At 41.7% G+C, this 23660-nt stretch overlaps 2 protein-coding genes across 3 annotated transcripts in view; one reads left to right on the top strand and one right to left on the bottom strand.

Annotated features, from left to right (window-relative positions):
• Positions 1-6064: 6064 nt before the first annotated feature.
• PEX13 (peroxisomal biogenesis factor 13) lies at positions 6065-12797 on the bottom strand. The gene is made up of 4 exons (XM_086460806.1): positions 12724-12797; positions 9905-10602; positions 9338-9463; positions 6065-8822 (listed from the first exon to the last, which is right to left on the bottom strand). Exons 1-4 carry the CDS (start codon positions 12795-12797, stop codon positions 8527-8529), a joined length of 1194 nt encoding a protein of 397 aa, XP_086316932.1. The 3' UTR covers positions 6065-8526.
• A 220-nt stretch (positions 12798-13017) lies between these two features.
• The window catches only part of PUS10 (pseudouridine synthase 10), a 33052-nt gene continuing 22409 nt past the window's right edge, over positions 13018-23660 (top strand). The window contains exons 1-4 of one of the 2 annotated variants that reach the window (XM_086460805.1): positions 13018-13051; positions 15060-15196; positions 16735-17001; positions 18615-18701. In XM_086460805.1, coding sequence (XP_086316931.1) covers positions 15071-15196; positions 16735-17001; positions 18615-18701 — 480 coding nt within the window. In that variant the 5' untranslated portion in view covers positions 13018-13051; positions 15060-15070. Of the gene's footprint in view, positions 13052-15058; positions 15197-16734; positions 17002-18614; positions 18702-23660 lie in introns of those variants that run through there. The other variant, XM_009959286.2, reaches the window with a different exon arrangement.

Below are 23660 nucleotides of genomic sequence, written 5' to 3'. Positions count from 1 at the left end.
TTCAAGGAAATTTTATGTATAGCAGCAGGGAACACAGTAAAAGTTTAAAGTGCTGTTCTAGCATATGCTGGGAGAAAACTGTGGGCATTAATCAAGACTTTCATATTCAAGTAACACATGGCCAAAGAGCTTAGTCAGGACTCATATTTGGAAAGCACTTCAGACCATTTCCGAAGTGCCTTAAACAGATCCCATAAATAACAAGAGTCACATACAGAAGCTTGACTTATAAAGCAAGGATTAGAGAGAATTTCAGTGAAAATACACTTAGATGGTAGTAGATTTAACTGACCACTTGTTACTAAAAGTACACTACACGAAGTTTCTTTTGCATCACCCTCTTTCTAGAAGAACAGATGCTTAAAATATACAAAATAGCACTGACTTTCTTTCTGACTCTGGAAGCTATTCCAGCACTTCTTTTTGTTTGTTTTGTTGGTGAAAACAGAAATCACAATAGCAGGTAACTGTAAGCTTTCATCCTTTCAAAAGAGCAGCTGAATGAAACCACCAGAGAGAAAAAAAAAAAACAAACACAGAACCCACCAAGATAATTCTTAGGTTTCATAAATTCACAGTTCCAAAAAAAAAAAAAAAAAAAAAAGGCACAAACAAAAGACAGAAAAGTCCAGCAGAAAAATTCATACCATTGTAGCAATTCTCTCTAAATGAAATCTATTGCAGGGAGTGCCAAATATCCAGTGTTAAAGGACAAAGGTCCTTCACAGACAATACAAGCCCAAACTTTGCAGCTAAGATAGATGCCGCTGTGAGGTAAAGGTAGATCAGTCCCTGCAGGCATCGAGTCCTTAGCCCTCACCCTGATAACACTATCAAGAGGCGTCACTGTGGTAATTCTATGATGGAGACTTCTCACTGTCAGTGCACAGACAGATGTCAGTATCAGTTATATTTAAGCCAGTGAATATCTACCCTATCTGCTGTTATGAAAAGAAATAACCGTACCAGAACAGGTCACCACCAGTGGCAAACCTGAGTGGTTATAAAATACGTAGCCAACTTCTTGTGCTACCTTGTACACATGTAGCACCTGGTTTAAAAATATGCTTGAACGAGATAAGCAAATGATGGAGTATTAGAACCCTCTGGTCTTGCACCATAAAATACGCTTAATGAAAGTAAAACTACTAGCAATGTCAATATTCCATAAATCACCATTTTAAGGACTAGTGCTACAGTACGATTATACTGGGTAATCAAAGAAAGAAAGAAAGAAAAGTAGTTATTTTGCAACAGTTAGAGTCTATCATTTAAAGGAAAAAATTTTGAGTACTTTGCTGGTAACAAGTTGATGTACACATCAGCACTGTAGACCACAAAGCAACCGACCATAAAGGGATGACAGGTAGTCTAAAATGTAATGACACGTTCAGAGAGGATGAAACCTTTGTCTCTCAAATATTTTTTATTTGCTTATTCTGTACATTAAAACACAGTTTTATATATGCTTATTACTGCAGAGACAAATGAAGGAACACACTGAACTACAAGCATACAGAAGTCTTTTTTTATTTCTATTCCAGAAAGGGCATAGGACTCCTCTTTGTGCCTTTATACATGATATTTAACATTTGACTTTTTGTCCTTTAGGAAATCCTATCAGAAGCATAAAGACACACACAAGATTCTGTCCCGTACAAGAACGGTGCGCTCCATAACAAGAGGAACATAAAGCCTGCAATAAATCATACTGTTAAGAGAAAGAAGGCAACTTCTACAGATTGTCTCCAGTTTGTTACCACAAGCAAAGCTCAAGTTAACCTTTTCCTCCACGATGGAAATCGGAGGGAAAAAAGTTTCAGTATTATTTACTTCTGACCAACTCATTTGATATGCACAATATGGAAAGATATGTGACAACAGAATTTTTATTAATACTTAGAATTCTAAATTAAGTGGTGTAAAGAATTCCCAACACTTTAATTTTCATAAAACTGGTATGACTTAAATAGTCAATTCATTATGCACTGCTTCATTTAAGACCGAATTTATTTTTTTTTATTTAAAGGAAAGTATCAATCTAAAAATGAAGAATTACTGTCCCCTTGCACGTGCATAACCTGCAAGAAGGTAAAGATGGTGGGATGGGCATGAGGTTTCCTGCCGAACCCCTAAATGCAACGAAGTGATGGTGCAGAATGGTGGCGAGAAATAACAGCAACTTTGACTGCAGTTTCCCCACACGCTAATCAAAACAAAAATTAAAATACGGCATTTAAACACAAAAACAAAAGCTGATCCCAGTTTTCAGGGCAAGATCCTACAAGTGTAAGCTGCCTCCTCATGCAATACGGTCCTGGCGGGACCCGCCCTTAGCAGCGGGGGCCTCCGCCCGCCACCCCAGTCCTCTCCGACGCAGAAGACCCCACAGCTGCCGTGCACCCCTCCCCGGTTAGAGGCACGGAGGGGCTGGAGGGCGGGAGGGAGGGCAGGGTAGGGCAGGGGTTACCTGGCGGGCTCCCAGGCGAGGGGTTGGCGAGCGCGGGGCAAAGCGGCGCGGCGGGACGGGCAACGGCTCCTCCTCAAGGCGCAACGGCCGCCGGGGCAGGCGGCGGGACGGCGGCGCCGCTCCCCTGAGGAGACGAGGGGGGCGCCTGGCGGAGCGGAGCCCGGGCGCGGCTGCTCCCGCCGAGGAGCTCCGCAGAGCCACCCCGGGGCTCCTCAGCGCGGCGGGACCCGTCCCCACCTGCCGTGCCCCAAGCGCGGGAGACGGGCGCCCTCACACGCCGGCGCCGCCCGGCCCCACCCTCTCGGGGAGGGGGAGCGCACGGGCGGGGAGCGCCGAGAGAGGGGGCGACAGCCGCCAATCGGCGCCGGGCTGCTGACGGGACCCCGCCCCCTCCCGCCGGGGAAAACCAATAGGATGGCCGGGAGGGGCGGGGGAATGCGGCCGCGCGGGCAGTGGGGGAGCCCCGGCGCGCGCCGTGTTGCGGCGGCGCCCCGGCGGCCCCGCCTTGTCGCAGTGCAGCGGCGGCGGCAGCGCCCCCTCGCGCCCCGCGTCCGGTAGCCTAGCAACGCACCGCCCCGGGCGGGACCGGCTCTCCCCGCCTCCGCGCGACGGAGCCGTGACGCCAGACTGCGCCTCCGCGTCGTCACGAAACAGTGACGCAGCCCGGCCTCCGCCCGCGCTTCAGTCCCGACGGATTGGGGCGGGGTGGGAGGGAAGTGTTACATCACGCGCAGCGTCAACGCCTCGCGCTTAAGACCACAAATGATGTCACGCCAACCTCTCCCTAGCTCAGCACGACGTCACACCGACCCGTCCCCACTGCTGCCCGCACCCACCCCCAGCCCACCCTTTTGGAGCAGCACCCCAGCACACCACAGGAGTAACTCAGATGCCTTTTTTTTTTGGTAAAAATCCACGATTACAGTCCCGCAGGCAAAAACGGCCACGTGAAGGGAAAACCTGGGCAGCCCGAGGATGGAAAGTTGGTACCACCTGTCACAATAACACATCAGATACAGGATGTAGTCTCACGATGTAAGCACAGCAAATGGATTAAGGAAGAACACGTGTTAAAACACTCTAGTAAGACTGCATTGTACCCACAAAAAGACGCTGACCACAGCTAAGAAGCCTCAAGTTTTTCCCCAGTTTTCAGCTGATCTAAATATCTGATACACTTGTAAGTATAAAAGCAGCAACCCAACACCTAACTTCCAGCTATTTCCATGGAACAGCCCACCCACGGGGAGCCGTTCAAGGCTCCACTCAAACCAGACAGTTATTCTGCAAAGGGTCAGATGATCCCAATCCCACATCTGCTACTGCACCAAATCTTCCCAAACATTCTAAAATCGGGACAGGAAGCCATCTGTGCCTAAGGACCAGCCCAGATCGCCTTTTCCTATGTGCAACACATAATAATCCTCCTCGATCCCACTCTTCTTTCTGCCTCTGGCTAAACCCCACTGTATCATGTCACGTAACTTCTGTTCCTCTGTGGTATTTTGGCAGGAATCACAGAGATAGTCATGGCCACACGGATATTAACATTTTTCTTCCAAAAAACCCCCACCCATAACCTCTGAAGTGATACAATGACAGAGAACGCAAAAAAAAAAAAGCACAGAAAAGTTCAGAAAAACAACTGCACTGATCTGTATCTATCTGTATATGAAATCCAAACTCTTCAAGTCAGTATGAAAGCTTCGCTTGGGTTTCAAAGCAGAGAACACTCCTGATTTCATACCGGCTCACAGCAATCCGTTGGGTAAACTAATGTGCAATATTGCTGTATTATTAGGACATTAAGTTAATCACACTACGAATGGAAGTGGTATGTCAGAGAACAAGCAAGACAGTTTTTTAATTAACCTGTGCAGAAGTTCAGTCCCTCCCTTTTTAATGTTTTAAATAAAAAAACCCCAGCAATATCAGTATTTGAGGAAAAAAACACCAAAGTATCTCAAATTTTACACATTTGATAGCCTAGAGCCTATGCTTGCTCAGTTACCAGTAACTCAAAGGTAGCACAACTAGCTTTTGGCATTTAAAACATTTTCATTTCTAAAACCCAAAGATACTCTTTGACAGCATGAATAATCCATGTCATTTGCTTGAGCCTTATAGTTTTGTGACTACTGTGAAATTCAGGCAACTTTAGTATCTCAAAGCACCATTAAAAACTGTAGGTAAGAAAGATCATGAGGTACCTTGCATTGACATCATGCCTGCTACCAGTTAAACCAGTTATATGAGTACACTTGTTTCAAGGAGAGATTATCCAGCTCCTACAGGCTGTGTTCGGTATGCCCACAGAATCCAGGAGGCAGATTTACCACCCTAAACCTGCTTCAAATCTGTCTGCAGAACTGGTCCCAAGACACAAGGTGGGGGTGGGGGGAGTGTATCACCACCAGTGGACACACACAACTATGACCAGCCACTGCAGGCCAAAAATGTTCACCAAACCCAATGCATGGATAAAACGAAATGGAAGGAGATACTTAAAACCATTTGCTTTTGTGTTATCCGTTTTGGAAAAGAAATACTGTGGAAGTTCCGCTACTATTGCGGACAGTTTTTCCTACAATGGTGCGTCAAGAAAAATCACTGTTTTGGTTTCTGAGCTTGTACCTCTTCTGAAAAATTTTCATTGCAAACAGATCAGATTAGTAAGAAACTGCACTTTGTGTTTACCTCACTAGCAAATTTCACCAAGATTGTCAAATAAGTCAAAACAATCTTACTAGCTCAGAGCAGTCTAGTTCCACAGAAGGAAGAGGTTTTGAACATGTGTAAAAGAAGCGGACAATTTTATTAAGTTCTACTGGACAAAGAGTACTTTAAATTGATTATTCAGAAACCTGAACAAAGCTTTGAATGTGTGTGTGTTCACGTACTGCTAGCACCCAGAGAACCAGTCCAAACTGGCATCTGTCATTAGTTCAGGTAGTATTCAAGCATAAAACAGTTGGTATACTAAATAGTATCCATAAGATTAAAGTAATATTAACTAAAGCCTTACATAAACAGAAGTTGTAGGTCTGTTACAGGTATGTAAGTAGGTCCAAATAATAACACAAAGGTAACTTAGTACATACAGATCTGAAGAGTCAATTGCCTAATACACAAGTTTAGCAGCATTTCAACAGCATCTCTTTTCTGATCTCCTTTTCTACACACTCCTGTTGCAGACACACCTGATCCAAAGGAGGGTATGAGGCACTACTCCTAAAAGGAGGGTGGGGAGGCACTGGAGCAGGTTGCCTAGAGAAGCTGTGGCTGCCCCCTCCCTGGCAGTGTTCAAGGCCAGGCTGGATGGGGCTTGGAGCAACCTGGTCTAATGGAAGGTGTCCCTGCCCATGGCAGGGGGGTTGGAACTAGGTGATCTTTGAGATCCCTTCCAACCCAAACCATTCTGTGATTTTAGTCTTCTCACCTTTCTAAAGGGTGACCAGTCAATCAGCTGGTCAATCAGCCTCCCTTTTTAATCAGCTTTCGTTTAGATGCTTTTTCTGTAGCCTGACATGTGGGCAGAAACATAGATGATGCTAGTTCATGCATTAACAAACAAACAAACAAAATATCCAAATCTTAAAGCATAGTATATATTTTACTTCAATGAATTTTAATACCCTTCTGCAAATAGTACAGTTAATCATGAGTTAAATAACTTACTTCATTTCCTCAGAGGCTTCTCTTCTCATTAAAGTAATCACAAGATTGAAAGGACCAAAATTCTTGTCAAGATTTAGCAGATACAGTCATGACAGCAATTGGCAGACTAAGTCAAACTACAATAAAGACAAGTCAGTTATTAATAACCTATCTTCCTACTAAAAAGAATTACTTTCAAAACAGTATGACCTGAAAGTGAAATTAAACTCATCTTTCTAAAACTTAGTAAAATTTAAAGATTCAAACAAACATCATGGTACATCTTCCCAACTTGTTCTGAGGAGGAAAACAGAAGTCTACTTGAATGGATACTCTACAAAAAGTTTGGGGTTTATTTATTCATTTATTTAGAAGACCCTTCCTCTGACTGAAATCTGACACTGACATAAGAGAGGCTAACAGTTCATTAATTAATTTACTGTTTGATTTGATATTTAATTGCCTCCACGAATACACACTGCAAGTAGAACTGTACACTTGATACTGTCCCCTCCTTTTTTTCCCCTCTATATTTTATATTTCATGATTGTTTGCTATTTTTATTTCAACAACATATGTAATTTCCAAATATAGACAATTTTCTTCGATGCTTTGGTACACAGGGAAATGTCTCAGGAACATGTTCTGTTTTAAACCTAGCTTCAAGTTTCTCATTTGCCCTTTAACTACTCTTTCCTTTTCCTCTGCACTTGAAGATCTAACAATCTGGTAAAAATGATTCCTTGGACCACCCCCAATACCTGAGCACAACCACTTAAATTCTTCTTCTAATTATCAACAACAGGCATTCAGAAATTAATATAAAATCCAAGGCTCCAGAACAATATCTGTTTTTTCAGCCACTCTACCTCAATAAAACTGCGCTCGCTTCAGTTTTTCTTGTCAGAGTTCTGTTGTGGTGAATAGAATTCTAAGAACTCAAGGCCAGCAAAGGCAACTGAAGTATAAATAACTGGAAGCTTTGCTAACACATAATGGGTGTTGAGGATCTCTGCAGAAACAGTCAAACTGAAATTACTGGATCAATTAAGCAAAGGCACATGCCCTACTTTTATTAATACTTTTGAGTACCTTTAAAATAAAAGAGAAAAGCTATAATCGTTAAGACAAGCTTTAGTCATTTTATCCATTGCTCTAACCTTCAGAAGCTCAACATGTTATACATATATACTACAAGGAAAAAAGTTTAAATTGTCTTTGCTTCATTAAAACAAAACAAAACAGTATTTCAATACAGCATTCTCAAACACCAATATGGAGAAAATACTAAATACTTCAAACAGTCTTAATGTTTTTATGGCTTCTGATAAACCACAGCTCTCAAATTTTATGAGCAGATGCAAAATTTACCACCTGAAAGGTAGCATAAAGAGCTAACTCCAAGACCTTAGCCGAGATTATTAAGCAAGAAATGTTACTTTTTTCCTTTGCCACTGGAATTACAATTACATTAAACTTCCCCCAACCCAACACTCTCCTACTGCACTAAAAGGCAGGATAGATATTTTGACATCATATAATAAAGAACAGAAATAAGTTGAGATGCAGACGGTAGTTGATAGCTTCTTGATAGGCCGTTCACGGGCTACAAGACAAACTGGCTAGGAGTGATGCAAAGTCAGTTTACCACAGAAGGGAATAACATTTAATAAGTGCGCTGGAAAGTGCCTGACTGCAGGATACCCTTTATTCTAATGTTCTTTTAATAAACAAAAGATAATTGGTCAGAACTACTGCTGAAGCCTCACCTCTCACCCTTTGTAAACTGTTCTTCTCTTCCCTTCCTCACAAGTCCCTTTATTCTAAAAGCTAAGGCCTTCATGGCAGAAGCCCTACTGCTTACGAAAAGCAAGCAGCTTAGAACTTCTAATAATTCAATTGTGTCACCTAAATCTCCTGCAATTCTCCCTCCTTTCAGGGGGAAAAAAATGTGCTATTACTATTTGATGGCCTTCAGCGTCCAGTTTTCAGATGTGCAGAAATCTATCTGCACATCTGTTGAAGAGGCCTCTTGTCAAGCTGACATTCCAATGAAGACTGGATGTTAACCTCCAGATTTCATCGAAGTCTGTCTCCTTAACAAGAATACGCCAGCAGTCCCTATTTTTTTGTTTGCTTTGTTATAAATGCCTCGATTCTCCTCGTCTCAAGATCTCAGAGTTGCTACCAAGTGGTTGGGTAGAATCACTAATGTACAGCCTTAGGAGAGTCAAAAATAAATACTACAAATTTGAGCAATCATTTCTCCATCCCTCCACCAGTCAGTAGCAGCAGGAACTGGTACAGACCCATCAGTGTTCCACTACAATACAGACTTTGAACAAACCCTAAGTTTTATCAATAAAGCACAGTCCAGTTGCTCTGTTGATGAAAGTGCATTAGAGTTCCTGTTTCTCTCCACTAACCACAGTGGAGTCAGACGCACCAGGAACTTTATTACTTCCAGCAAAAACAGAATCAAAAGCAGCTTCCTGCTCCTCTAAAGTCACAGCAGCAGAGGATCGTCTAACAGATGTGCTGTTAAGGGCAGGCCGTTGCTCTGTATTCCTTTCCAGGTCCACTGTTTTCCTACCTCTTCTTTTGCCCAGGATTTTGATGTAATTAGCTGGCACAAGTCCTGTTGTTTGGCCATCATAACTAGCCAAAAGCCAACCACGGATTTTGGGTTGTTGTTCTGAAGAAGAAAATGCAAACGCATCAAGTTACAAAACAATTCAAAATGTATTGCAGTTGAGGCACAAATACAACAGAAGGTAGATGACACAACAGCTCATCAAGCAGAGAAAATAACCCAGTGATAAAAGGCGAATACAAATTACTTTACACGAGAAATGACTAGAATCTGCATCGGTGAGGTAAGCTGAAGAGTATTGTGAAGTGCATGTTGTTCTGACGTCACCGTACAGCAAACGCCTAGGGGCTTTCACAGTTGCACAGCACACGTGAGGAAAAGGTAACCACGAGGGTAACCAAAAAGCACTCCCTGAGTAAGTTTAGGCTGTGTGAACAAAACTACTAAGCTTTATTACAATGCACATATTAACTTATGGGAAAAAAAAAAAAAAAAAAAGTGTGGACTAGGAGTTTTGTCAAATAAGGCAGGGCTGGGTTTTGTTTTCATTTTCAGAATCTAACAATACGACTTACTTCACATGTGATTAGAAAACAAGTATAAAATTAAAAGTTTACCTTTGGGTGCTAATTTTAGTATGTCACCAGCACGGAATGAAATTTCTTCTTCTGAGAGAGCACTGAAATCATATTCTGCTCTTCCAACTACATGATCATCTTCTCCACTCGCCCAGTTACTAGATACTGTTTCCAAAAAGACATCGAAAGTGTATCTGCTTTAAGTTTGGTGGGGATTTTTTAAAGGAAAATGAAAAAACACTTTAACTTTCTTGCTAAAACTTTTCAAATAGAGAACTGACAGGACTAACAAAGAAATCACGATTTGTTGAATCAATCCAACCAATACTTTTCCCCCTGCCCCAACTGCTAAATCTAACAGAGAGGAAACAGAAACAGAATGGAGCCGTGATTTTGAAATCACATAAAGCTTACCATGAAACTGCATCCTAACTCGAGAACAGGCTACTTAAATAGGCTGTTACTTGTCTCACATGCCTAAAATTGAGTATTGTACTCCAATATACATCAACTTCTATTACTGTAGTGTAAGATTAATTGCTATACAGGTGATAACAAAAGGAACAATATATGCTGCACTTCTCTCGTGCTGCGGATCATCTTTACCTGTTTCTTCGTCGCTGTATGTAGAAAGCAGTTTCCAGATCAGATAGGGACCTCCCATTATAACAGCAAAGAACAAGAAAATGGGCCAGGATTTTGCAGAGTTAGACGTCTTGTCTTCAAGGCCAACGCGAGCTACTGTCCCCTCACTTTCAGCCCACAAATCCTCATTCTCAGAGCTCTTCCGCAGACCTAGTAATCGTTGTAGACGTTGGTAGAGATATCTTATAGTTCTCACTAAAGCAAAAGCCGAAAACACCTTTGTGAAGTGTACTTTGAGGCGGGAGAAGTGGTTGGCTACATCCAACACAGCTCTGAAACTGTTGTATACTGCTGAAAAGGTAGCATCCATCATCATGCTGACTGAGGCAAACGCATGCACAATACTTTCAATGGACTGAAATGCACCTCTGCTGCTCTCTTCAGCCTGCTGAACAAACCTGCTGGGAGGAATATCATCTGCACGAAAGCGGTTATAACCCAAACCACCATATCCGTAACTGTAAGGGCTATAGCTTCCATAAAAAGAGGTTCCATATGAACCATAGCCTGGAGAAAAAGAACTAGTATACGCTGGCCTGAATGTGCTCAGACTACTGCTTCCCGTTTGCTGTGATGGTCTTGGCAAAATAGGTGGAGGTATTCGTGCAACTGCGGGTTGTCCAGGCCTGGTCAGCAGGTTGTCACCCAAGTCAGCAGACCTAAACAAATTCAGACAAGAGAGATCAGTAATCAAAACAAGTTTGTATTTTCATTTCTACAGAGTTCTTGGCTAACTATATAAATATGACAGTGCGTTCCAGTAGTGCTAGGATAGGGAACCTGGTAGCCAAACACTCAGTATATTGCACAATGTTTGTGGGAAGTAAAAGTTCCAGTCAGGAAACACAGGTCTTTCAGGGAAAAAAACCATAATGAGATATTCAGTATAAACGTAGAACAGCAGCATATCTAAAATACACACACAGAAAAACTTTCAGTCTATTTATTGTATTGACTAAGAAAGCATGAAATGCTACACTGAGATCCATCAAACCTGATGCTCTAACACTACGTCATTTTTCTGCACGCTGGGTATGTACTAGCAAGAATATTTATGAACTTTTCAGTCTGAAAGCTTTATTTCCAATACTTGTTCTTGGCTCTTCTATGAGCCAACAATACAGCAGGAAGGAAGTTTGAGAGCTCCTTTGAATCCACCCTTAGAGAAAAAGGTGGCGTGACTGAACTCAGAATCCAAGTATACATACAACAGTATATGCAAGGGCTTTGGATCCCCCAGTTTCCCCCTCTACCCAAATTAATTACCTCTATGTAGCATGTCAAGGGATTGAAACTATTACTGTTAACTGTTGCCAGAAAGAGGCATTACAAGTCAATTATGTGTTTTTAATTTAGTAAACTTTTACTCCTTTGTATGCCCACAAGTTTAAGTCATTTTATCTATACCCTTTGTAACAAGACTTTGCAAGTACTAGACTGATACATGAACTGTGTCAAGCAGCTGTCCAACTTCTGCTGTTTCATTAAAAAGCTAATCACATATTATCACCCTAAAAGTCAAACACTGCGGTCATTTCCCATGTTTACTGCTCATCCCATGACTTCCCACTTCTGAAGTCTATTAAATTAAGATGAAAAAAAAAAAAAAAGAAAAGTGAAGTTTGAATTGCTATGTAGTTGCTTCTTTCTGCACTGCTTTCAATACTTGCTTTATTATTTCCGTATAAGGCAGGGAACAACCTCCTCTCAGCAAAACTTGCAGGTCTCCACAGCAAAGAATAATATTTATACCTTTACACAGTTTGTTTTTTCCATCATGGACTTTAATTCTCTTAGCAGTTAAAAACAGAAGCAAAAATAAGTTATCAGAGAAAACAGAGGTACTGTAACCTATTAAGTCACGCCACATTCCCTCCCCAATAGTCAATTTAGAACACCTCACTTTAAAGCTGCTTGAAGCCACTTAAAATGAACTAGATAACCCCACTAAGAAAACAACAAATTTCTTGCTAAGCAAGCTGCAACTTGCAGTGAAAGCAGCAAAGTTTCTGTTGAATGTTTAGTCTTGGGCTAACCTTTTGCCTAGTTTCAGCTCAGTCTAATTGCAATCGCCAGTACCAAGTGAAAAACAAGATTGCTCTTCAACTGCCAAGCTTTCCTTGATTTCTGATAAAACAGAAGGAGTTTACAAACACTTTCTGTACAACATCCTTCTCCATGAGCAGGCTGGATTTTCTGGAAAAGCTCAGATTGCCGGGTGAACACACCAGACACAGACACACACATGCATCTTTTCCAACCCCTGGGGATGACACACAGCTTCTCCACTTCTACGGAGGCGCGCGTGCTTACACACCCATACAGCCCCCAGGAACGGACACCCGCACTCTGTCCGCCCGTGGCAACACGTACAGCCTTACCTTCACCACATTATACACGCAACTTTCTACAGACACAAGTGGGGTTAAGACCAGTACCTTTCAGGACCCTCTCCCTCCTTCTCCCCGCCGAGAAGGGGGATCCACCAGAGACCCCTCCCCGCCCGGCACACAACCCCTCAGCAAACGACCCCAAACCACCCCAGCAGGTAACGCAACCCCCCGGGCCACCCGGACCGACAAACCCCCTCAAGCTCTGCTCAGCCACTAGCTCGAGAAGGCACTGCCCGGCTGGGCCCGACCTTTGAGCTCGCCTCAGGGGAGAAGGCCACGGCAGGAGGCCCGAGGCGGGGGAGACGCGGCCGCCCCGAGGGGGCGAACACCCAACCCCGCCACAGGCAGGGGAGACCCGGGGCTCGGCGCATGCACTCACTCACTCACCGGAAGGCCGGCGCTACGGTACCCGCCAGCCGCCGGTTCTCCCAAGGCTTGGGAGGCGGCGGCTGCGACGCCATCTCCGCCTCGCTGCGGGCCCCGCTCTACCCCCGGCCCGGCCCGCCGCGCTCCTTTGCCCGCCCTCCCGCCCACCCCACCGGCAGACCCAATGCGGGAGCACCGAGCTATTCACCACCCACCGTTCGGGCAGGGCTTCCTACTGCGCCGGCCTATCGATGCGCTCTGCCTCACTTCTGCGCAAGCCTGTGTCGGCTCGGCTGGCCTCCCAGGGAGGGGCGGGCGAGGCCCCGCGTGGAGCCAGGGCCGCCGTGAGGTGATCGCTTCTCCCCGGGGAGCGGGGCGGAGCGGGCGGGTAGCGGTGGCAGGCCGGAGCCCATCTGCGGCGCCTCCGGCCTCCTGGAGGAGGGCGATCCTGTACTGAGCGGTGTCCCCCCCCCCCCGTCCCTGCACTGGTTTAGTCCACGCGAGGCGCCTGGGGGGCTGTAACGGTTCTAACTGTCGGGGCGTGCACTCAGTGTGTGTGAGAGAGTTATGGGGCTCCCTCCCCTCTTCAAGCCCTGAGGTGTCCCGGGCCGGGAGCAGGGGTGCTGAGGAGGGCGCTGAGCTTCCCCTTGCGCGGCTGGGCCGGTCGGGGCTGGCCTGGCCGTGATGGCGAGCTCGGCTGTGGTGGCGGGGGGCGGGCGAGGGCTACGCCCTGGGGAACGCGGGACGTCCCGGGTGTCGGCGCGGGGAGCGGTGCCTGCCGTGCCGGCTGGGCTGCGGGCTGCTGGCGCCCGGGGGAAGCGGGAGATTTCTTCAAGAGCTTCTCAATGGGTTTTTGTGGTGTGGCTTTTTTTTTTTTTTTTTTTTTTTCCCCTGAAATCCCTTCGTTCAGGCGGTGGTAGCGTGAAACAGTATTGTGGCAGTATTTAAGTCTCAGGAAGCTGAGTCGAACGAACAGGTACCCGAAAGTATGTGTTTGTTGTTTTTCTTTTTAAAAGCAGGGTAAAGTTTTCTAGCTAGTCCTTGTTTTTTACAGCTTACGATAAAGAATCCAAATCCAGGAGAAACTAAACTTATAGCTTTTCCCATGCTGTGAAGGTTCTCCATGGCTGAGATACTTCTGTGAAAGTTACTCCTGAGGATAGGACGTTAGAGGTGCAAGAGGTTGTGGCTGGCATGGAGAATGCCAAGATATCCTTCCTCTACGCTGTCTCTTGAAATACAAAAACTAGGGGGATATCAGATGTTGCTTTCAGGAGCTAAGCCCAAAACAAAATCAGGTGGTTTATCTGTCAGTAGGTGTTGTGGAATTCCTTGCCAAAGGATGTAGAGGCAAAAGATTTTCAAAGAGAGACTGGAGAAGGATTGGAGGAAAGATCTGTTAAGGTTTGCCAACAGGCAAACCACATGAGATTGAAAGAATCCCCCAAACCCAAAATAACTGGAGGCAGAGAGCACTTGGCAGAAGTGTATGCCCTGCACACACATGTTTTCCTGTGGCATCTGTTTATTGCCACTTTGGGTGACACAGACGATTTGAACCTTTGGTCTGAACAACTGTGGTTATTCTTATGTGCCTTCTAAAGTTTTCTAGATAACTAGCAAGGGTGAGCACCTCACTAGGAATCTTTCCTTTTCCATATTTTTAAAAAGATGTTGAGAGTTCTATCCCATTATTAAATTTCAGCCAAAGAAATTAAACTGCTCTAAAGTTCTGGGCAGAGAGAATGACAGAAAACTGAATTAGCCATAATCTTTTAAGAAAAAAAGCATTACGAGATTTCTCACAAAAACAAGAGTCCTATGTTTGAGATGGGAAACAAGAAATCGCACAAAATTAAAGGGGCTAATGGATAAAAAAGGCTTCTTTTGCCTTTAGGGCTTTGTATGATAAAAAGAGGTGGCATCTGTTTTTGTGTATGTGTGATTTTTAAGACATTGATTCTTTAGTCACAGCAATTTTAGAAGGAATTTCCATTTTACATTTGGCTTAATATGTCTTAGCTCCACCCTTCTTCTCCATTGAGTAAAGAATAATGTGCCATTTAATACACTTTGTCAAAGATAAAACTGGGCAAAAGCTCAAAGTTTGTCAGAACTCTGGACTTCAGTTTTTTCTAGGAAGTACAGAAGTTTTTCTCCAAGTTAGTGGTCTTTTGAGGTTGGTCTTCCAGTTTTCTGGTGCCTTTGATTTAAGACAAACATGTATCCTAAGCTTTCTGTAGAGAAAAAAAAAAAAAATCCAGCGATTCTAAATATGGTGCAGCTAAGTAGGTCCTTTTATTGTTGAATTGCTGAATTGTGTTTAAGCTATTTTTCTTTTCTTTTTTAAATTTTAGAATTATGCAGCATGTCTTCGCTAACAGAAAAGGACAGACCAATTGTTCAGCTGTTACTGAACACTGGCACTTGCCCACGATGTATTTTGAGGTTCTGCTGCGTGGGATCACAGACACTTTATAGACATCCATACAAGGTTTGTTCTTTGTATTCCTGATTAGAATGTGTGAACGTATGAATGCAGTGTTCTTTGCACTGCCTTAGAGAAGAAGATGGTTGTATCCCTGGGCTATTTGCCTGAGAGAAAAATGCTTTGTGAAATGAGTTATGAAAAATGGCTGGTGCTATACTGTGCAATTTTGAGAAATTACAAGAATCATAGAATGTAAGAGTTGTGGGTTAAATGTTAAGTTTGACTGTGAAAGTTGCTATGTATTTCCTGAAAACACCAGAAAGCAGGGCGTGTTAGCTTCTACGCAGCATGGCTCTATCACCTTTGAAGTGGAGCAGCTCTGACTGTTCCCTCTGCTCTTTTTCCTTTAATGTCATAAGTAGTAAAGGGCCAGTGGGCAGTGCAGCTGATGCAAAGGAGGAACCATCTATACTCCAAACTTTTTCGCCTCATACTTCCTTCTTCTTTCAGTTGAATTGGTAGATGGATGTAACTGAAGAATTGCAGAGCACAGGTTAAATCTTCCTTTTTCAATCAGTCAAACACAGTGTTATTAGGCATCCTTTTTAACTGACCTTAGTGCTGAAATTCAGTGTTCTTCAATTTTTTCCTAGCTGCGCACAATCATTCTTGCCTTTGTTCTTGTATTTGATACTCCTCAACTTGGTTTTGGCTATTTGCTCCTCCTCCATATTGGTTCTTTGAGACCTCTCTCATTTTATAGGCGAAATAAACATCTCCATTTACCTGGTCTAATCCCTTGTCTTTATGCTTGCATCTTCTGGTGTCTTCTCTTGATTGTTTCACCTTTGTTCAAGTTTAGACTCTCCAGAATTCATTTTTAACATCTTTCTTCCTTATGCTTTTCCATTTTTTAACAATCATTTCACAAGTGTTCATTCTGTATGCCATTTTTCTTCTTCTTTTGCATCTCTAACTTATTTTCCTCTGAGTTGCAACAACACATTAACTGCTGTCTTTGTTACTGAAGACCTTTCAATAAATATTTTTTCTGAAGTATGTCTTTTCTCTCTCATCCTTCCTGAGATTCAGAGACATGCAGGTAATTCTCTCTCCTCACCAGCCCATCCTTTAATTTTTGTAGGCTTCACTCTTTATTCTTGCTCTGTGTGTTTAATTTCAGCCTCACCTGTATCTGCTCTCATTTCCTTGTACTATACTAGCCATCTCTCTTCCTAGTCATCTGGGCTAATGGAGTTGGAGGAATTAAATTCTAACATAACCTAAATGACAAAAACGCAATAAACATCTATTTTCATTGAATAGCGATGGAGCCAAAGATAAATGCATTTCTGCAAGTCAGGTCTGTAAAAAGGACGATAAAGAAGTCTGTTCAGCAAAATTCAATTTCTCTGGATAACATTTTGAGAGAAATACATCTTGGAACTTTTTAATTGTGTAGATGTCTTTTGGTATAAATTCCAAGTTATTAATTACAAACACTAAGGCTAAACTGGGATGGCTATGTTTGTAAGTGCTTGTTACAGCATTGGAAAAAGAGGAAAAAACCAACAACAGTGTGTTTCCTCCGTTTGTGTTAGGATTTGATGAAGGATTTAAAAGAATTTCTGAAAAATAATCAAGAAAAAGAAGATACAGTTTGTTTTGACGTAGCTGATCCACCTTGCAAGAGAATCAGACTTGAACACGCAGTAGAAGGGCCTGATGATCTGAACCACAATGGAGCCCTCCAGCAGATTCCTTTGGTTAACAATGAAAATACTGCAGTGGAAGACTCAGCTGTGAAGGTTTGCAATGTCTGTTTGGGAATTCTTCAGGAGTTCAGCGAGGCTGACTTTGTTAAAAAGGTAAATACCTGTTCTTAGTCTTTTTGTGTGCTTTTTCTGAAGCTTGTGTACGTTGGGGCCTACAGTACAGAGCTGGTGATGAAAAACACCATGCAGTTAAATTGAGAGAAAGATACTGGCAAACCAATGAGAACATTGAATATTTTTGAATATTTGAAATGTAGATGGCGCCATTCAGCTATGTACTGCTCACGGACAGGTGTGCCTTCCTCCTGTGCCGCTGGGAAATAAAACCTGTCCCTGTGACCAGATTTTACCCAGGCCTTGTCATAATGTAACCTTTTGAAAAAATAGCAGCGCAGGTGCAATGGAATGACTGCTAAGAGCACATTATCCTAAGAAAAGGACTAACAGATACGTGGTTATCTGAATTTAGGAGATAACCTGAGGTTCAGCTGCTTAGATTATAAGGAAAGCCCCACTGTAGATGGTGGCCTCTCTTTGCTTTTCTTATGTGAAGGCAAAATGAGGAGGCATCAACTGCTGTGCTCTTCAACTTAGCTACATGTTCCTAGTATAGCATGAGTCTGTCTTTACAAGGTACTACTATTTAGAAAGCCATGGAGGAAGAAAATGTTTTGGTGACACAACAGATTGTAGATAATGGGGAAAATATGAGTGTAATGAGTGTTACAGTCGTCATCTCCAAGCAATAAAATTGCTTATGTGGCAAATTGAAATATCGGCTAGAAAAACCGCACTTGCATTTGAGAAATTTGTGTTTTAATTGAAAAGATTTTGGTTTAATAGCATGACTGTATCTAAAAATGGGACTAAACAGAAAGTGTAGTATATAGTTTCTGTTGTTGCAGTGCGTGTTTCTTTTTTGTTTCCAGTGGCAAAGGATCTATATTGTTACAGAATCCACTTCTAAGACTTGTTTCAGAGTTACTTTCTTGAGTTGCAATGGAAAATTGACGGCATTTGTTAAGGCGCCAGAAAACCAGATTATTTGATAAGGAGATTTCCTTATCTGAGATGTTGATTTCACCTTGAAAGCTCAGAATTCTCCTTTAACATTCACTAAAATGACTGATGTTTTGGACAACTCTTCCATGTGTGTTTAAGCTTCCAGTAGAGACATCTAGCCGTCAGCTCTCACTAGCCTGCTTTAAAATGTTTGATGTGTGTTTGGGTTCTTACTGAATTTCCAGTGACAAACACGACTTTTTACAATGAAGAGTGATTATGAATTAATACTGTGGATACCTGTTTGTTCCTGTTGTATCCCAGGATCTTAAACAATTTTATTTTCTTAAAGTTGTATCACTGCCATGAAGAAAGACATTCTGAGTCAGCTGTTCTAGCCCTTGGTCACTGTGGTGTAATTCATTGCACTAAGATTTCTCTATACAATTGGTCTTAGCCTTAAAATAGTGAGTTTGGTTGTTTCATAGCAATAAGGATACAGTTTATTAGTAACTTTTTTTTTTTTAACAATATAAGCTTATATTTCAATGAGTTGTTAGGGATTCCTCTGGTCTGTATGTTCAGCATCTATTTGAATGTGTATTAACATGGATTTACAGTGATTACACTAAAATAAAGGATATGCTGAGATTATCAACTCACTTCCATTGCTGTGGCTTGATACTAAAATCCTTCTCCTACAGATGTGCCAAAAGGTTAAGTCTGCTGACTACCAGTTCACTAGTTTTGTATTTTCTGTGTCGCTGCCCCCACAGCTATCTGTTAGGGAGGTAAGTGTTTACAGATATTTCTTCATAACTTAAATGCATGTTAAAGAAAGTAACTGTGGAATGTACAAGCTGGAGGTGGTTTGAGTTTTATTTGCTATTGTTTAAAAAAAAACAAAACCACATACTGGAAGTGAAGTCTGCTCTCCCCTTCCTTGTTGGTGAGTATTATTTTAATTAATAAAGTGTCTGAGTTGCTTCAGTTTTCAGTTAGCCCGGGAGTTACTTTACATCTGAAAATCTAAAAGGAGTTTCTTTAAACCCTCGGTGTATTGTTCCCTTTGGTACAGATGCCAGCTTTGCTTTGTGGATCTTCTCGGAAAAGGAACTGCACAGCTGGTGCCTTTCCTGAAATAAATGATAATTGGTAGTGCAGAATACAAATGAAGGAGTTTGAAGACAAACTCTTTAACTGTTGAGCATTTTAAATGATGTGAAAATATGCATTTTAATACTCACCTGTCTTGGGCATTGTTGAAAGTCTAGATTTGTAAAACTACAATTTATAGCACTGTAAAACTACTGATTTTGATGGCAATTTTAATCAAACTGATTGCTTACATTTCAGTCATTTAATTACAGAAGATAATGATAATACGGAGGAGTTTATAACCCTGGCACTTTATTTTTATCTTTTTTTAGGTGAGGGAGAGTACTAAGCATAGTGTAACTTGATCAATAAAGCAACAATTTTTGCTTAGTTGTGAGTTGTTTTATGATGTTCCCCTGCTTTCTGGTATAAAGTGATGCAAAAATACTATTCTAAAGGGCAACATGTAAATCTTTACGATAGACGCCTGCTGTGGGAAGATGCAGTAGAAGCTTCAGTGAACATGGCAGAAAGAAGTGTAGGTGGTCTTGGATTTATTTATAAACCTGTGTTGAGGTCTATTCTCGTCCCACACAGTTTGATTGTTAAATAATCTACTACACTTTTAGTGTTGATTTGTACTGTTAGTTCTAGCATCTCAGGCAAATGCTAGTGTAACAGCTGCGTTGTGCTAGCGTATATTCTACTCCTAAGTCTTCTTGAACGTAAGATTCTCTACTTCCCATCTGAAGTTAAGCATAGTTGGTGTGTTTGCTTCAGCTGCCACTGTGTTTGGTAAAATAACACCAGAACAAATCGCTCTGTGCTTTCTGCCTAGAAGGAACTGCCCTTATTCCCATTTGATTTTATGGTCATCCAAAGAACGAGATAAGTCAAAAAAGCATTTTCAAGCTAGGTGAGTGTATGGATGCATGTGTGTGTGCCCATGATGCTGTGTAAAACTCCAACTGCAGGCCAGACTTACTCCAACTTTATGCCCGGTGTGAGCTTAGGTGTTTAAAAAAAAAAAAAAAAAGAGGACTCTTTCTATTTTTAGGGTACTATTGATCAGGTCTTTTCTGTTTCCAGTCTACCTTTGCTAGTCATTACGGAGACCTCCCTTACTCTATTCATTATAGCCTCAGTGAGCAAAAAACAAAGTGGTGTACATAATCTTTTTGGCTAGAGTCCCAGCTGCATTTCCCATGTTACCAAGTTCTTAATACCTTTCCATTATGCGTCTTTAGCTTGACAGCTATAGTTTATCTAGCTTAAAAATAACTTCTTCCACCTACCCCTGTAGCATAGCTGTATAATGATGGAGGCGAGGAAATAAAAATTTGATGCTACTGTTTTTCCTCATCCACCTCGTGGGTCTTTGCTAGAATGCCTCGGTAGAGGGTGTTATTGCATTGCAGTTCTAGCTCAGTAATGTTCTCACACTAATTTGAATAAGCAGAGCAAGTGTTTCTGTCTGCTTTTGAGGCAGCCTTGGCTGTAATTGGAAGCAAAAAATAATCATTTGCTTCAGAGACTCCCTCTTGCTGATTGAAAAGTTGATGATATATCGAGACTGTGTGGACTGGGAAAACTGACTTGGCAAGTGCAGTTGGTAGAAACCCCTATTCATTACTTTACAAGAACTTTGTCTTCTAAGTGCAATAAATTACTAGTTTGGTAAAAGGGATGAGATGTCATTCTTAGCATGTCCATCTGCTTCATTCAAGGTATCTTGTCCTTATATTCAAGCAAACAAAGAATACTACAGTGCTTGGTACAACCAAGGTGTCGGTCCAGAAATGACTAGTTGGAGTCAGATGAGTGAATAGGATGTCATTCCAAAACGAGATCTGTTCTCTTTGGAAATAGTTTTGGTTCATTGGGAAGTTCATGCTGCCCCTTCTATTCCATCCCTTCAGTCTTGCCAAATGGTAAACAAAATGTTTGTGTAGCTGTGCTCTGACTGAAGGGGTGAAAAAGGGTGATGGTGGAGAAAGAATCTCTTTAAAATCATGGGGGTTTTATTAACCATCTATCCATTTACCACTTCAAAAAAAAAAAGATAAAAACAGTTCCTGTTTTACAGATACAGAAAAGTAGCAAGTAATCTGTCAAAGTAAGGGTCTCAAAATGCTTTATGTCAAAAAGAGGTCTTTAAATTCTTTTCATTCTTTGAACTGCACTGTACAAGAACATATGTCATTTTATTATAAAAGGACACACCAAAGACAGCCTCCCTCCCATGGACCCATATGATACACAGATTTTCTCTGCCTTCTTTTTAACAAAAAATCAGAAACTGCCTTATAATATTACCTTCAACTAATTTACTTATGACAGTTGTCATCCTGCCAAGCCTAAAATGTACAATAGGAGCTGAAGAAGAGTGGGACATAAAATTTACATTTGCATAGTATTTGTATCTGTAATGCGAAGAAGCTAACACTGCTTTCCACAAGTAGGATATTTGATTAAAATAAATCATAAATACAGGAGTCCCAAGTTTATGTCAGGCAACTATATTAGATATGAAGTGAGTCGTGCCCTTCAAAAGGGTGACTGTTAGCTACGTTTGTAGTCTCAGTTGTGATCCATCATCCTGGTACTTGCTACAAGGACATTGATGCAAATAGCATCTGTAGTCATTACTCCCTGTAGGACTGTGTATACCTCATCATGGAATTCCCCACCTTGAAGCTCTTTTCTAATACAGTGAAAAAATGCTGTGGTTGGGATTGCACATGGTATTTCAACTGTTGCCACTGTGATCCCTCAGATAGCATTAGAATAATATCCTGCAGCTTGTAATCAATATAGTGCCTGAGCTAGTGTATTTCAGAAATATATTTGCTGTTAAGCATTGCCCTGCAGGCTTGAGCTCTGTAATGAGCATTTTTCATTTTCAAACCACAAATATAAAGTAATTATGAAGTAGAGGGCTCTGATCCCCTGCTTCGCATTCAGGTGGGAGAGAGTAGAGCAGGGGAATGAAGGCAGAGGAGTAGAGGGGTTTGGCTCGCTTGGTTGTTGAATGTGATTTGAAATTTGGGATCTTTTGGCTTCTGTGCTCACAGTACCTTAATTTATTGTTTCCTCCTAATTGAAGGGGAAAAGTAATTTCTTTAATTCTCTTTCAATGTTGAAGTCAAGAAAGAGGAGATGAAATTTGACCTGCGGTCTCATTTTAGCATAGCTACTTAGATGCAGAAGTTTTCTCTATTTTGTAATTGTACCCCCGTAAAACAGGGGAACGGAGTGCAATTATCCACCCAACTGAGTACCAAACCTGCATGGGCTTTAAATCAAGGCATATGGGATTTTTTTAAATTGGCATTTGTCAAATGCAGATTTCTAGACCCAGTTCTATGGTTGTCATGTTCTTTAGTCCAGAATTATGTTCAAGGAATTTCAATTGGAAACTATTTTTATTTATGATTTTTATCTGGGTTATTATGCAAACAAGATTACAATATACTTCATGGTGTTTTGTGAAGCAGTCTTACTCATACTGTCTACGTATGCAGCATAATGAATCACAGTGAATTTGAGTAAACAATAGTCCATCCATACAACTATATATATTTTGTTCAGTAGCGTGTAGTTTCATGTGTCGTGTACCTAACAGTTTGTGTCCTCTCTTGCCATCCCTCTTTCCCTTTAATATTTCTTGCACTGTTTTGGGGGTTCCTTCATTCTTTTAGATGTAGCAACGGAAGGATAATAGACATTTTTTGATTGAGTTCCTCTATCAGCATACAAAAGATCTCTATGATGTGGCTCCTTCTGATATCAATGAAAAAGTGATGTCATCCTGGCTCTGCTCCTTTAAGTTCAATACATGTTTTCAAACCTCTTAATTAGAATTATTTCCTTGACAATAGACAGTAATTCTTTTGGCAGAGTCTGGGGTCTTTCACCATATATGAGGAATGAAAGACAGGGAAGGGGTTTAAAATTCTGTAGAATTTAAATCGGTGGTGTTCACTGCTTTTGAGATACCAACTCTTTTGGACATTGCCTATGTATATATGGTTGTATGACAAGGGTATGGAGTCACCTTTCTCTGACACTTTACTAGTAGTCTACAGTCTGCAGATTGAAAACTACTAATTTTGAGGTTTTTCATTGTAGTTCTTTCAAGCCAAACAACTTGATTTTTGGAATTAATCTTCAGTGAGGATGATGAGAATAGGTGTCTGGACTCTGTGTTGACAGTACAGGTTCTATTGTTTAAGTGGCATCCTGCCAGTCCTAATGTATTTTGGTGGTGGTGGTAGAGGAAGAACTGAGAATGTTGTTGCTTTGTGTAGGAGGTTTTGAGGGGAGTTTTTCTCTTCTTAATTGCTTTTGCACTGATAAGCTTTCTGTGGAAATTCTACGGGTCTTCTGAATACCTGTGTCCAACATCACTTTTTTTTTCTCCACTTAATTTGAGGGCAAAGTTAAAGTTCTGGTTAACTGTAATGCACTTCAGTTTAATAAGGTCTGTTTTCATTGTGATGCAGAGAATGGCAGTCATTCTTGGCCCGCACAGAGGCAAAATTTAAAGCCTAAAGTGCTGACCAATTACTACACTGAAGTAATAGATTGTTTTGTAGAATCAGTATGTCAGTGCAAAGAGAAGTGAGTGAGACTGCAAAGAGATGAACCTC

This window comes from Leptosomus discolor, chromosome 2, assembly GCF_034619465.1.
Source record: "Leptosomus discolor isolate bLepDis1 chromosome 2, bLepDis1.hap2, whole genome shotgun sequence".
Classification (NCBI taxonomy): Eukaryota; Metazoa; Chordata; class Aves; order Leptosomiformes; family Leptosomidae; genus Leptosomus; species Leptosomus discolor.
This window is presented reverse-complemented; position numbering and strand designations above follow the sequence as displayed.

Excerpts from the sequence above, each read along its gene's own strand:
- PEX13 (XM_086460806.1), bottom strand. The coding sequence starts at position 12,797 with ATGGCGTCGCAGCCGCCGCCTCCCAAGCCTTGGGAGAACCGGCGGCTG. Across the intron at positions 10,603-12,723 it reads ACCGTAGCGCCGGCCTTCCG|GTCTGCTGACTTGGGTGACA; the intron begins GTGAGTGAGTGA and ends GAATTTGTTTAG. Across the intron at positions 8,823-9,337 it reads ACTAAAATTAGCACCCAAAG|AACAACAACCCAAAATCCGT; the intron begins GTAAACTTTTAA and ends TTTCTTCTTCAG.